This window comes from Bos grunniens, chromosome 26, assembly GCF_055505025.1.
Source record: "Bos grunniens cultivar Pamir isolate PY7600 chromosome 26, Bosgru_T2T1.0, whole genome shotgun sequence".
NCBI lineage: Eukaryota > Metazoa > Chordata > Mammalia > Artiodactyla > Bovidae > Bos > Bos grunniens.
This window is the reverse complement of record NC_141190.1, coordinates 41,857,283-41,872,677: the sequence shown is the minus strand read 5'-3', so window position 1 is coordinate 41,872,677 and position 15,395 is coordinate 41,857,283. Positions and strand designations below refer to the sequence as shown.

Here is a 15,395-nt window from a genome sequence, read left to right as displayed (position 1 = left end):
CAGAAGCCATCTGGGAGACAAACGACTCCTGATGCCACCTGCCTTTAAAGTACCCCCACCAATGCCCATCAAGATCCCAGTGCATGAGAAGCACTGTTACTCCCAGTCACTGGGCTCTAGATGACCATCCTGGGGCTCAGTAAACCAACCAGAATGGGGGGTGCATGTCTGGAAATCCAGGGAGGGAGCCTGACTGGTGCACACTCACTCAGAATCAGCCTCACGGCTCTCCTGGGTGGGAGAGGCTTCTCTGTAGGACACCCAGGGAGTTGGTGTGTAAGGTGATCCAAGCCCTTGACTGGACATCAGGAAATCTGGGTGCAAGCTCAGAATCCTCAGGAGTATCCCCCTCTAATCCACAGGAGTAGGAGGACACCTGGGGGCCTTCTGACCCTGGCACTGCCCATATTCTGCAGGTGTCTCTTCCCAGGGTGTTGCCTGCTGGGCACCATCCTGCTCGCTGGGTGCAGGGGTTAAAGCATGATGCCTGGCACACCGTAGCTGCTGAGCAAACATCTGACAAATGAATGAAAGTTGAGAAGGAACGGAAAATGGCAGTTCCGGGGAAGGCAGAAAGGGAGCCAGTCTCAGGGCCGGTTAACCTGGAGGGAAGGCAAGGCCACACCTGTGAAGCATGAACCTGCCGAGGAATGCCTGACATGTGGCCCAGAGTGAGAAGCCCAGCTCCGTGTGTCTGAGCCTCTGGCCAGCTCCGCCCGTCTGGAGGCAGCAATCTCAGCCTGTTACCTTCTGCTCCAGCGTTCTCTCCAGAGCGTCCACTCGCAGCTGCTCCTTCCGTAGGCTGGCCTGGTAGGCAGCCTGTTCCTGCTGGGCCTTGCCCCGGACTTGGGCAATCTCGGCGTTGGCCCTGTAGGAATGGGTTGGGGATGGGCTCCAGAGATGATCACTCTTCCCTGGAGATGCCTCCCACCCTCTTCCTCCCCAGTCTGGGCACGTGTGCTTGCTCAGTCGCTTTATTCGTGTCCAACTCTGCGACCCCATAGACTGTAGCCCCCCAGGCTCCTCTGTCCATGGGATTCTCTGGGCAAGAATACTATAGTGGGTGGCCATGCCCTCCTCCATGGGATCTTCCCGACCCAGGGATCGAACCTGTGTCTCCTATGTCTCCTGCATTGGTAGGTGGGTTCTTTATCACTAGCGTCACCCGGGAAGCCCTTCAAATCTGGGCAGGGGGAACCAACCATCTGGCTCCAGCTCCCTCCAACGGGGCCCTGAGCACAGGAGCCCATAAGAACCCCCATCCCTGTAATGCCGAGGTGCTTCCAGTGGGTACCCTGGAAATTACAACACGCATCCCTCACTTATCAAGATAGATACTGGTGGAGAGTGTGTTATCTTAAACTGTACTGAAAAATGCAGCTGGATGATCCACTTAGCTGTGGGATTGGGATTGGGAATTATCCATTATCCCAAGGCGATGGCAGGGGTGCCAGGGAGCTCCCAGCCAGCCTTGGCTGGGGCTGGCTACTGAGGGGCCCTTGGGAGCAGACTCCGGGTGGCCTTACCTGTCAAGCTTCTCCTCCGCGTGGACCTTCAGCGCCTGGTACCTCTGTTCCTCCTTCTTTACTCGAGACAGGTACTCTTGTGCACACTTCTTCAGCACCTCTTCATTCTGACAATGATAGAGGATGGGGGTAAAGCCCACAGAAGAAAATTCAAGGAGGGCTGGGGACCCCGAGGGATACGGATGTGGGTGTAACCCCTGACCACCGCGTCCTACCCACCCGTCTGGCGAGGACGGCCCTCCAAAGTGCCCCCACAATCCTCCCAGCCCGCGCCTCCTCCCCTACCACGTAGGTCTCGCCCCCCCTCCCCACAAACGCCACACACCTTGCGGAAGCCCTCCAGGACCTCCTTCATCTTCTCGTATCTCCTGAAGAGGTCGGCCAGGGATTTCTCCACGGAGTTCAGGTCGGCCAGCGCTTGCTCCTTCTCCAGGACCAGCTGCTGGACAGTCTGGTGGGAGACCGACTTCTCCCTCTGTTCATCCTCTGGTGGGAGACACAGGAACACAATGATGGAGCCCACAGCTTCTGGACCTGGTCTCGGGGGCCAGCAGAGGCCTTGGGTACAGCTCAAGTCTGACCTGTGGGCCATCTAGGACCTCGGCTTTCATTTGACACAGACCCGCTCCCTCGAGCCCACCCAGACTCCTCCTCTAAAGGAACAAAATCCACAGCTCCAGCGTCCCAGACCTGGGCCTGTGCCACATTACATGGGATGGAAATGAACCAGTATCCTTTAACCTGAACACTGCAGCCCCTTAAACTACCTTGGAGACCCTGCTGATTCTATTTGGTTGTTGATAGCATAAGGACCAATCCATAAGGTAAAAAAGAAAACATCACTCCTGAATTTGGTGTTGAGCCAGAATAAAATGTGCTGTAGATTGAGCTGTGAGGGAAGGAATACCCCTTCTTAAACGTGATGAAGCTAAAGAGATGGGCATTGGAAAAGAAAAAGGCTTCTTCATCCTTAAAACATCCCATGAACTCCAAGCCCACATAACCGTGGCCCTGAAATCCTGCTCCACAAAAATGGCCATTTCTTTTGATACGGCGAGTGTCTTCTTTAATTCCCAGGAAAATGGAGCTATTTCTGTTGGAGTGACTTTCTCAGTGTTGCACAAAACAATTAAATTCTGGCCCAGTCTGGAGTGGCTGATCCTGGTGGCATGCTCTGCATACCAGTCTGTCATTGGTCTGCGTGGGCAAGGAGCCGCTTGCTCTGATCGCTCTGGAACTTTGCTGGCAGCAGAGAGTCAGTGGAGGGGAGCACCCCTGCTTGGAGCTCCTGTCCGTCCCCAGGTCACCTGGGGAGGCACCTGGGCCAGAGGATGGACAGCAGCTGTCAACGACGATAGCACCACGGCAGAGCAGCGGCCCATGTGTACTCCTGCACGTGTCAGGCGCTGGGCTGACCCTCCTTTTGACTCCGTGCTCCTCAGCCAGCACCCGGCAGTTGGTCTGGGCTTTAAGAAGTCCAAACCGGGTCACCCCTCCTCCCAGGGGCTCCCCTTTGCACTGGAATAAACCCCCACCCAACATGCTCTCGGCTCTCAGCACTGCTACGACTCTGCTGGGAAAGCCGACCTGGAGCCCCCCGTGGCCCCACCTTGCTCAGAGACACCTTTCCTGAACCCACGAGGGAAACGCCTCATCTCCATGCCCAGCATGGGCTTCCCTGGTGGCTCTGTGATAAAAAGAATCTGCCTGCCAATGCAGGAGCCGCAGGTTCGATCCCTGAGTCAGGAAGATCCCCTGGAGTAGGAAATGGCAACCCACACCAGTATTCTTTAATGCTAAATCCCATGGACAGAGGAGCCTGGCGGATTATATACGGTCCATAGAGTCGCAAAAGAGTGGTGCACGACCGAGTGATGGAGTGACTGAGCACCCAGCACCACGTCCAGCAGTGACCACTCCTTATCGTTATATCAGACGTGTGGGTGTGCATGTTTGTATAAAGAACGCACACTCCACGAGGGCAGGGTCCTGTGAGTCTGTTCTGTCCTCGGCTCTGTCGCAGGCCCAGATCCTGACTCAGGACACAGCAACACATGCCTGTTGTCGTGCAGTGAATGAACGAGCAGGGCGGCCCTAAGGCTGAACTCCAATCTCCCGCACAGGAGAAGCTGAGTCCCTCGTTCACCGAGGATGCAACAGAGCCAGAACCAGACCCAAGGCTGTGCTCGCAATTGCGTCTCTATGTGGGCCTCTTACTAACGCAACTGGAAGGATCAGTTCAGTTCAGTTCCGTCTCTCAGTTGTGTCCGAATCTTCGAGACCCCATGGACCACAGGATGCCAGGCCTCCCTGTCCATCAGCAACTCCCGGAGTCTACTCAAACTCATCTCTGTTGAGTCGGTGATGCCATCCAACCATCTCATCCTCTGTCGTCCCCTTCTCCTGCCCTCAATCTTTCCCAGCATCAGGGTCTTTTTTCAAACGAGTCAGCTCTTTGCATTAGCTGGCCAAAGTATTGGAGTTTCAGCTTCAACATCAGTCCTTCCAATGGAAGGAAGAAGTTCCCTTAAAAGTGGGGAGATGTCGCTTTGGGTTCTCTCCCCTTAGATTCTTGACAGAGGGGCACCTTTCTGTATCCCAACGTCGGGCGTTTTCCTGTCTGTGTGTGGACAGGAGTGAAGAGCACAGAACAGGGACCGCATTGGGGTTTTGGCTCCAGTCCTGACTGTAAACTTGCTCAAAGTCCTCACTTGAGGTCCCAGGGACTCAGCTCCAAAATGAGGGGCTTCGCACATGTGAGCATGCACCCTGATCGGCTGGGAGCTTGTTGAAATGCAGGAGACTGAGCCCACCCAGCGGGGTTTGATTCAGTCATTCTGCGGTGAGATCTTTGCGTGTGACAAGGTCCCCAGCGATGCTGAGACAGCCGGTCTAGGGACCACATCTGGAGAACCGCAGGCCAGGAAGACACCTGACATCCTGCCTCTCAGTTTCTCCTCCCAGGACAGAGGTAAAGAACCAGGAGCCAGAGTCTGACAGCCCACGTCCCAGTCTTAGCTCTGATAATTCCTGGCAGTGTGACCTTGGGCAGAGTTTTTCAGCTCTGTCCTCCACATCTGAAACACGGGATGAGAGGATATATCTATGGCATTTGGGGAAGATTAAATATAAAGCCCTCTACATATAGTAAGAACTTAGTATCAGTGATCCGTTATCAACAACATCACGATCTCCCTGAACTGCAGGGACCCACGAAGAGGGAGCTTTTGAACATATAGTGAGACCAGAACCACCAACAATCTGCTTGCTACATCTAGACTCCTAAAAGAAAGGGCACTTCAAAGTCCCACCAGTAACCAAGAGCTTGTTTTTGTTCTTTGAATTTTAACTGCTTCCTTAGTTCTCAGCAAGCTGTATAATACACATTCTGGGCTGGTTTCAGGCCATGTATACATTTCACTTGGCTTGGTAAAGGAGTCATTTATTAAACGGAATCCATCTGATTTCCTGGATCTGAGATTAGACTGCCTCAGGCTTCCTTTCCTCCTCCCCACAACCATAACCCTTGTAAAAATAGAATTTCCCTGTTCCCAGGAGACCGAAAAGGAGAGAATGCTTCACACATCTTTTTTTTGTAAATGACAAATGCTGCTAGGTTCTTCAAATCAGGAAATCAGCTCAAAACCCAAGATGTTCTAGACAACACAGTAAAACAATGGCCCTGGAGATTTTTTTGGCTTTTTCAGGCAAAACACTATAAAACCATGTGGGGAATGTAGCCAAAACACAAAAGCAAAAATAATAAAAATAGAAAAACAAACAAATAAGGGTTGCAATGGGTGGGTATCAAATTAGGTGAAAAAGCATTTACTTACCAGGCTTGCCTGTTTGTTTTGCAAGCAAAGGGCAAGAAGCAACAGAAAATGGAAGCAAAACAGATAATCAGGGCAGTTGTTAGGAAAGCAGGGGGAAAAAAAAAAAATCAACTGCAACAACCCGGAATGCAGAAAGCACAGAAATCCCTTTTCGTTCTGAATTCTGAACAGTCGATATTTGAACTTAATGAAATATAGTCTCTTTAGTATCATATGACGAGAATGAACAGTGATGGCAGGACAGATGTTACACTGACACACAGCATTTGTAGAGGTTAAATGGAAGCCAGGGAGCCAGGCGGGAACCAGGAGAGGCTAGTGGAGGTGGAGTGGAAGCTGGTTTTAACCTCAGAATGCTGTTACATTTATTCTGGGCCCTGAACTGCCCAGCTGTCTGAGTTAGCCCTGTGTGGGGCAGGGAAGGCTGCATGGGTGAGTGGGAACGAGAAGAAAGAGACAGGATCCAGATGAGAAACATGGGTGTTTCCTGCTCAGAAAGAAGGCAGGTCCCGCCCACAGCTACAGTGAGTCCCAGCCGTGCTGCAGCCCCACACTGTCCTCAGCAAGGACGAGGGCCCTGAAATCGACAGGGGCCCCAGTCGACGACCTGCAGTGATGACCAGGGACGACACGCACAGACGCGCCACCGTGCGCCGAGACACCCGCTCTGGGAACGTGGATGACAAAGAGGACGGTCAGTGGCAATGGGGACTCACAAAGGGGTGCCACCAGAGTGGCTTCCAGCCGGGGATGTTGGGGGCTGGCAGAGCCACCAGGAGGGTGCTCAAGCACCCCCAAACAGGAAATCGCTCAAAGCGGGTGACCTTAGAGCTCTGGAAGAGATGGACCCTCAGGTCAAACACACCAGGTCTCTTGGGAGGGGAGAGGGTTGGGTGTGCGTGGCCTTAATCCCTGGAGTCAGGGTTCCACACGCTCCTCAGATGGTCTAGAAGTGAAAACACTGTTCTAACGACTGTCGCCTGTAGATACACAGCAAGGAAAGCATCATAGGGGAATACGCTTTCTGTCCCCACTTATGGCGACCACGTAAGGACAGGCCACTTACGTCAACTAGAGATTCTGACTCTCGTCAGTTTTCAAGAGGGAAGTGTCGGCTTCTATCAAACTGCCAGTCGAGCAAGTAAGTTAGGCTGCTGTGGGCAGCCTGCTGTCAGGGCAAAGGCTCACATTCTCTTCAACACTGGCCTAACCATCATCGTCAAGAATAAAAATTAAAATGTACGACTCCAAGGTGTGGAAGGATGTTTCTAGATGAGCCAGGTAGGTGTGAGTGATGCTTTTGTGTCCTGACTCCAGGAGGTGGAAACGTCTCATTCAGCTCACTAAACAGTGTATACTGGAAGATATAAATGCTTCCTTCTGAACACTTTCAGCAGCAGTTTCAGTTCCAAGAGTTTTTTTTTTAATCTCATCCATATGTATCCATAAATTTTTATTCCCATTTAACAAAGAAGTTTCATTTAATAGAAAGCATACACCATGAGGCTGATCCTTAAAAAAGATCCCAATGGGCTTTCCCCTGAGCTCTAGGAGAAATGGCCTTTATTAAAATAAACCAAAATGAAAGCTTTTTTGAAAGGAAAGCACTCAATAGGCAGCTTCTTCAGTGTTCCCAAGGCTCCTGTCATGCTTATCTTGGGACAAAAGCTAGAGGAATGGTGTGACTCATATGATGAGAAGTCATCAGCTGAAACAAGCATCAAGTTGGGACACAGAAACTGTGGTCTGCAGTGAGCACATGTCCTTAGGAGTAAAAAAAAAAATTTAAATCCAGTATCATGGACCTAAGCAAATGAATAAATAAGCAAAAATTCCACACCTGACCCCCAGAGTCTTAACAGCATTTCTGAATAGTGATCATCAGTGAAAAATCTTGGGCTTGGCACTTCTGCAAGGTCTTTTCTCGATTTTTCTTTAAAAGCAGAAGAGCCAGTTACTTGAGGTCTGGTTACTTGAGGCCTTCTTTCATTGCAGGCCAAAGTAATCCGTCACTACTGGCTGCCAGGGATGCTGTGTTAAGACAGTTTCTGAGGTAGTATCCAACCTCAGGAAGGAAGAGCAGTGATCAGTTAATAGGGCAGGCAGCTGGGCTGTCACATGTTCTAATATTCCTTGTCCTGGACCCTGTGTAAAGGCCAGTGGGATTTTTTTTTTTTTTTACTTGCATCTAATCTATATTAGGGTTTAGCGATTTGATGTTAGAGATCTAATTCTCTCTCATGAGCAAAAAAGCCTCCAAACATCCTAGGAACCAACCCCAATTTTTGGCTGGGGTTGGGCCCCATGAGGTGGACTATCCTGGCTGGGTCAAATGGTGACCATGAAGGTGATGGCCATGGCTCCCCACTGCATACTAAGGGATGTGCGGGCGGGTGTTTCCAGGAGGTCCCCAGACTCACCGCCTGCAGCAGAGCCTCGTTCTGGGAGGCTCTGGTCCCTCCCTAAAGGGCTTCATGCTCTAAAAGGAGTCTGAGAGGAACACACTCTGGGTCTCTGCCTTCAAAGCCCTCCCCACAGTTCAGAAACCTCAGGGCGGGCCTGAGCCCCTGCCAGTGAAGACACTCACCTATCATCTGGGCAATGGTCTTCTCATACTCAGCCACGATTTTCCTGTAAAAGAAGTGGAAACAGGTTGGTACTAAGACCACACAATGGTTTTTACTTTCACGCGGGTGCCCATGCGCTGGACATCAACAGCCTGAGCACCGTCCAAGAGGACAAGTCCTTTGGGTCCCAGGTGGCTCAGAGGCCGTGGGGCCCCTCCAACCTCAGCCCTCTCCTTGCACACCCAGGTAGGTTCATGCTCCTAGTGCACGACTCTGAACACATCACTCTCTTGTATAATACAAAACACTCCGTGTCTCTCCACTGCTCACTGAGAAAAAAATAAGGCTAAAACTTCAGCCTGATAGTCAAAGCCCTCTGTAACCTAGGCCTGACCTTCATCAATTGTACCTCCTTCCATGCCATCCTGTAGACACGGTGATTCAGTGATAGCAAATTATTTCCTATCTGCTCTGAGCTTTCTTGCCTCTGTGGCCTTGAACATGGTTGTTCACTTCCCCTCTATCTCCAGCTGTCAGAATCTGTTTCTCAAGTTCCAATTCAAATGCTCTCTCCTCCAAGAAGTCTTCCCTGATTTCTCTTTAGAACCCAAGAACATTTTCTTTTCTTTTTTTTTTTAATTTGGCTTTGGTCAAGTCACTTAACCTCTCTGAGGCTTCAAACAGGGCTGACCATCCCCTTAAGGGCTGTGGGGAGAAACAGATCATGTGTCTCTAGACAAAAGCACAGTGCTTGGCACACAGCAGGTGCTCCCCGTGTGGCACACGTCATACCTCTGTGAGTATATGCGGAAAATGAAAATAAATCACTCAAGTGAAATTTGGAAGACACCCTAAATGCTTATCCATTGAGACTGGTGAAATTAATTGTATTAGACCCTCATAAGGACTGTCAAACAATTGAACAATAAGATTGAGATGTATAAAAATCTAAGTTATCTTAAGTTAAAAAAGAATGTAGGGTCATGTATACTTCTATACTACACTAAAGAAAAAAGGAGGCTATACTGATACCTTAACACATTTGGGATCAGAAATGCAAAAGTCTAGGAAGGATACCCCTGAAATTGTACATAGCGGTTACCTGGCTGTGGAACCAGAGGCTGAGTGGGAAGGAGATTTGTTTTTCATTGTAGGTATATTTTGTTGTTGTTCAGTCATCAAGTTGTGCCCGACTCCCTGCGACCCTACAGGCTGCAACGCGCCAGGCTTCTTCAATCATGTCAACTGAGTCGGTGACGCCATGCAGCCACCTCATCCTCTGCTGCCCCTTCGCCTCCGGCCCATAATCTTTCCCAGCACCAGGGTCTTTCCCAATGAGTGCATTATTTAACTCATGCTCATGGTATTTTAATAATCGTAATATACTAAGAATCCTCGTGGAAGAGTAACTTCTATAGAGGACACTGTTCATGGGCCACACCAGTTCTAGCTGTTATCAAACCACAGGTAAGCATTCCCCAGGTAACCAGGAAGCCCGAGCATCACAACTGACCTCATTTCCATCACTTCCCGCCTGCTTTCTTCATATTTATCTTTCCACTCTGAGACCTCTCTCTCCTTGGTTATGATCTAGTATCAGGGTAAAGAAGAGGAAAGGTTAGTCCCAGATGTGTCCATTCTGATGTGAGCAATCCACAGACCGAGACAAGGAGACATGAACAAACATGGGATTAAAACCTGCTGCACCAAACAATTATTGTACTGAGAGAATTTCCCCAAGCGTGACAGAAATAAGCCATACACCAGACTTTCACAGTGCCCTTGGAAAGCAACAAAACATGTGTGCTTTTTTTTTGTTATAAATCAAATGAGGCCCACAAAGGCTTATTAAACAATAGTGTCCAAGATCAAAACCCATGGTTTGCTACCTATCTCTGCCGGCAGTGGTCAGAGGAGAAGGTCTGTGTCCAGAGATGCTGGCTTTGTGGGCCATGGGGATGTACGTTTATTTACAAGTGGCAGAATGGGAGCTGTTCGCAGGCACCCAGAGCTGGCCCTGCCTTCTCGGGGGCACCCGCACACCACAGTACCTCTGCCCTGGCGATCTGGAGCGCGGAGTCCAGGTCGGGCTGCTGGAACAGAAGGCCTGCGGGTTTCTCCACCTCGGCCGTCCCGATGCGGGAATACAAGGCTGTTTTGGAGATGGAGACATCCGGTGGGTGAGCAGCTTCTCTCTGTGGAACGGTTTTTAATTTTAAAAAGTGACCATCACGCTTCTGACAAAGAGAACTGCATTCATCCTCTCACGAATGGGTCGGTTGTATGGTTTTGAAACAAAGAACATCGAAAGCATGAGAAAATGCTAAGACTGATGAACGGGGGAATGCCGGATACAATGTATGGCAGTCTTATCATTTTGCACCTGCGCAGGCTGACGAAGAGGCTGGTGGGGAGGCGCCCCCAGCTCCCGGCCCTGGAGTCAGGCATGTCTACTGCCTGTTTATCACTGCTGTTTATCAGACTCAGGCACTTAGCCACAGCGAGTGTTTACCGAGGCCACCTTCCAGCAGGCACCACTTCCCAAATAAAAGCCTGACGGTGAACAACGCTGAATTCTACTCTACGTTTGCCTCGTTTTGAATAACCACAGATCTGATGGTTTGGTGAGACTGTCCACATTTTAATTTAGGGGGCATCAGTTAGCTCTCTTTGAAAGTATATAAGTCATACAAAGTTTTAAGATCTACTGTAGACGTCAAGCAATGTCACCTTCAGTGAATGAGTTTCTGGATGCCGAAAGGTAAGTGTTACACTGGAGTTCAACGGTGTCAATGGGAAAATAGAAAATTAGATTACTGACAATATCCATGTGCGCGAATGTGTGCAAATAAGACCCTCGACAAGCACTGTGATTCCGCACCACCCACAACTGACACTGGACAGTCTCCAGGGAGGGCTACACTGACTATTCTTCCTTCTGCACAAATGCTCAGCCGTTTCCAACACACTTGAAATGCAATGTTAGGAACATCACCAAGCAGCGCAGCAGGGTTGTCAATCTAGCTCTACTGCAAAGAAACGCCAAACCAATCACACTCTCAGTCCCATTCATTAACCTCCTGGCCCGTCATGGTGGCCAAGGCAAACCTCCACCCTGGTTACTAGAGTCTGATTCGATGCAAAGCAATGGTGGTCCAATGCAAGGAGGGCAACTGCTTCTTCCTTGGGAAACGTGTAGAAGAAACGGAGTCGTGAACAGAACAGTGATGTAGAAGAAAGAAATGTGGGGATGGAACAGTGAGGACTTATCATGTAGGTGGAAGCAGAGATTAAAGAACCAATAGTAAGTGGGAAAGGAGTGACCTGAAGGTGCTTGAGCACAACTTCTCTCTTCAATCATGGGAACAGGTACGCCTACCCTACTGTGGCCTCAGAGACAAGGAACCTGAGACAGCTCGGAAAATGCAGGTAGAAGCTTAATGGATAGGACTGGAGGTCACAGGGTTAGGACTAGTTAGTCGTACACATGCACGATGAGCTCAGTGGTTTATGTTCTCCTGGAAGCAAGCGTCTGGGGTGTGGCTGCCACACCCCAGCCTGATCTTGGGTATCTAACCCTCACGTGCAGCCGGAACAACTGCTCTCAGAGTGGGGAACACAGTTTTGTTCAACCAGACATCAGGGATACCCACCGTCCAATGGAATGCCAGGGTCCCTCAGCCTCGGGTCCTAAAGGTATTCTGCGGCCGGACATTTGAGCAGAACAGCTAACAGCCAGAGCTAACAGCTGTCGGGAGCAGGCAGACTGACCTCTTAGAAGAAAGAGGGCCACCAGATCGGAGGGCAGAACCTCTCCTGTCTAGGGGTTAATCTGTGATGTCTGCAATGCTTTCAACATTCTGCTTGTCAAAAGGGAAACTTCTCAGGAAGTAAATGGAAAATTATAATGGCATCAAAACTCAGTACTTAAATTTATCATCAAAGTTCAAAAACATAAAATTCTGAAGAGGATTTAAAAAAAATTGTTCCTATCAGTTAAATAAAATAATGTGTTCTTTGAAAAAAAAAATCAGAATAAAATTTCAAAATGGAAAGAACATCCCGGTCCCTCTGATGATGAAAAAAATGAGAATCTAAATAAGATTTGGCCAAATCATTTCCCAGAATGAGATTCAATTCTGACTCCAAATAAACCAGCTCTCTGAAGTGGAAGAGAAAAATGAATGAAAACTAATTTTACTGTACTGGGCAGAAATGAAATAAGATCAATGCAGGAATTAATGACTTTTAAGCTGCCTCATGTCCTTTGTAAAAACAAGGACGAGGATGAAAAACAAGAGGATGAGCTTTCTGAGTAAATGCAAATGGTTACTAGCGAAACAGTGATTCACCATTGCCAGTCAGGCCACCTGTGTTTTCAATAAAGAAACAATGACTTTCAGAGTCCATCTGAATTATCACCCAAGTAGCTGCATGTCAATGAAATTCAAGATACACACCCTGGTTTTTTCTTACAACCAAGGATTGTTTTAAACTGAAATTAATAGCTCTGTCTCTTCCTGGTATTTTAAGATCAGACTTAGATTAAGCTGTATTTCTCTCACATAATCTCCCACTTGCTACTTAAGAGGAGCCAGGAAGCCCCTAAAATAGCAATTTAAAATGTGAAATGGCCATGACTCAGACCACATGGGACTGACTATAGAACTGATGTCCATGCCTTCAATCCTCTCCCTCGAACCCTGATCCCTAGGGGGACCCCTGGGGCACAGTCACCCCAGTGAGACCTACAGACATGCCTGGTCCTTCTGGCCTTGCAGCCAGGGGCTGCAGACCCTGCCCCTCACCCGGGCTCACAGTCCCACTCGTGGCCAATTAATCCCGTTGCCAGGTTTATGGGAAGGTGCCATGTCCGGGACCAAGGCAGGATTGCTGTCCCGCGGAACCGGGTGGCACAGCAGTGAGAGAGCATGGGAGTGGGGCCCAGGAGACGAGACCGGGCCATGGGCCAAGGTCATGGAGCATGGACACAGGCTGGACACTTGGGGGTGTCTGGGCCACACGGTGCCAGGTCAGGCAGAGAGCAGCCTCACCCTGCTGCTGTGCTACCCAAGTCTGACAACGGGCGGTCTTGAGCTCAGGATGACAAACAAGAGGAAGGCAGTTGATACGTGCCCTTAATCCACTCTCACAGGAGGCACCACCAGCGCCAACTGGCCACTCCATCCCAGTGGGTCAAGACACGGCCTCAGAAAAGAGGGTGGAACAAATTGAGAGAGTAGCTGACATATATTCACTACCATGTACAAACCAGATAGCGAGTGGGAAGCTGTAGAGCACGGCCTAGTGCTCTGACCTAGACGGGTAGGATGGGGGGCAACGGGAAGGGAGGCTCAAGAGGGAGGGAATATACGTATACTTATAGCTGATTCACGGTGTCGTAGAGCAGACAGCAACACAACACTGTAAAGCAATCATCCTCCAATTAAAACATATATTAAAAAAGCATGCATTAAAAAAATAAATTTAAAAATAAAAAAATATAACGTATTCTCCCTTTAAAAAAAATAATAAAATTTCTGGAGAAAAAAAAAAAAGGCATGGCCTGATCCCTTAACATTAGGCTGCAGGCGATGACCACAAATTCTTACAACTGGGCAGTAAGCTGAAACCCACGTGCAAGTCCTCTGTCACTGCTCTTCAGATGGTCACTGTGGGTTTGAGGCATCATGTGCGGGGCCCTGGACACAGCAGGAGAAAGGGACCCTAGGATATCAGGCTGCTCAGCAACCACACAACTGCCCCAGACCTGACTCCTCCTTTTCCTGCTGCAACAAGCCAGGTCTCTGCCTTCATCGGCTAGGACTCCTGCAGGAACCATATACTAGGAGTAATGCCCTTTCCTGCCCAGAGGAGCCTCCTTCTAGGACTTCTTCCGGCCCCAAAGCTTGCCATTTGTATGATCCCTGTTCCTAAGTTACCCAGATACAGCCTTCATTCTTTATATAGGGTCACCCTCTTGCCAAAAGGCCAACAACTTTCGGGGCCACAAGCAGCGTCTGTTACACATACAAATGCAATCCGTCCTTGAGTCCTGCAGCCCTTGGACAGCCATGCGGATGAGACTCCGAGGATCTGCCCATCCTGGTTCTTGGTGAATTCAGGGTCACGGCACCGCAGAGCCAGGGACTGCTCAGACCTACCCCCAGGAGGACACCACACTGCCAGAAGCGTGTGGAAGGAAAACAAGTTGGAGTCTGACACCACAGCCCCTGGAGTTTCCCTCATTTCTAACTTTTTCTGACTAATGAGGAGAAGGAAACCCCACTGCAATCCCTGGGAGCCTGGCTTTGCTGACCCTCAGTCTAAAGGGAAACACGAGCGAAGCTGCTCCAAGGAGAGACCGGAAATCACCCCCGTCATATTTCACAATGCTTTTCATCCCCTCGGTGTGAGTTTGTTTTTTTTTTTTCATTCTGAGAGATTTCATTTTGTGTGAGCCACAGTTTAAGACCACGCTGCCAAAAAGACGGGGGCTGTGTCACTTGCAGCTGAAATATATGGGCAGCAAAAAGAGCCAATTGGATATACAGCTGCTGTTTTCTCTTCCTATATATCAACAGTTTCCAATGCACTAAGGGATTATCAAGCATCTCACGAACAAGAAACCCAGAGGGACCTAATTGGGTTCAGGCAAATGGATCACCCTAGGCTAATCAACTATAGGAAAGAGCATCTATTTTCCATGGGCCAAGGTCCCTAGATAATAGACTTCTCACAAAAGTGGAACAAGTTCCTACAGTGGAGGAAAATACTCCTCATACTCCAAGACCCTATGGAATCTTTTAACACGCCCTTCTGGAATATGGAAGGAGGGAGCGGGTGCTGTCTCTCCAAACTACACTCAGGAGATTCACGTGACAGTATTTTCTAAATCAGAACCAGGACACATGGTCTGAGAACAGGCTGTAACTGCCTGGGAGTCAACTGCTAGCCATCTCTGAGAAAGCAGGCAAGGGTACCACGCAGTTCCAAACACTTCATACTCAGTAAGAACTACTTAAAACATGATTCTGCCACAAACTTCTGGACAAGAATAACCTGTATTCATAGTGACCAAACTTTAAGCAATTCATTCTGTGTTTAAGCCACTAACCAAGAATATCAATAAATAAACCTAAGAGGGAAAAATTCCTAACTACATAATGTATTCTAAAAATCTCATTTCACAGAAATTTAACACAGGTTTATGAGTTGGCCAGAAGAACAAGGACATCAACAATTAGACTTTACATTCTTGTCTCGACTCTGGGTCCAAGTGTTCCTGGTATGGACATCCATGGGGAGACATCTCAAGAGATGTATCTGAAAGAGGGGGGTCCCTGTTTGGCTCCAGGGGGACCACATGCAGGGGGCCCTCAAGGCAGGAGCAGCGTGAATTCCTGATCCTGTATCCAGGATGAGAGATGGTCCTGCTGCTAGGCGAGCTGTCGCTTGAGATGGAT

At 49.2% G+C, this 15,395-nt stretch overlaps 1 protein-coding gene across 50 annotated transcripts in view; it reads right to left on the bottom strand.

Annotated features, from left to right (window-relative positions):
- TACC2 (transforming acidic coiled-coil containing protein 2) overlaps positions 1-15,395 on the bottom strand; it is a 234,989-nt gene that overhangs the window by 2,881 nt on the left and 216,713 nt on the right. For 48 of the 50 annotated variants that reach the window (XM_086377942.1, XM_086377954.1, XM_086377967.1 and 45 more), the window contains 6 exons: positions 9,981-10,124; positions 9,443-9,519; positions 7,950-7,993; positions 1,852-2,012; positions 1,527-1,633; positions 748-868 (listed from right to left, as the gene is read on the bottom strand). In XM_086377942.1, coding sequence (XP_086234068.1) covers positions 748-868; positions 1,527-1,633; positions 1,852-2,012; positions 7,950-7,993; positions 9,443-9,519; positions 9,981-10,124 — 654 coding nt within the window. Of the gene's footprint in view, positions 1-747; positions 869-1,526; positions 1,634-1,851; positions 2,013-6,762; positions 7,127-7,949; positions 7,994-9,442; positions 9,520-9,980; positions 10,125-15,395 lie in introns of those variants that run through there. The other 2 variants (XM_086377976.1, XM_086377978.1) reach the window with 1 other exon arrangement.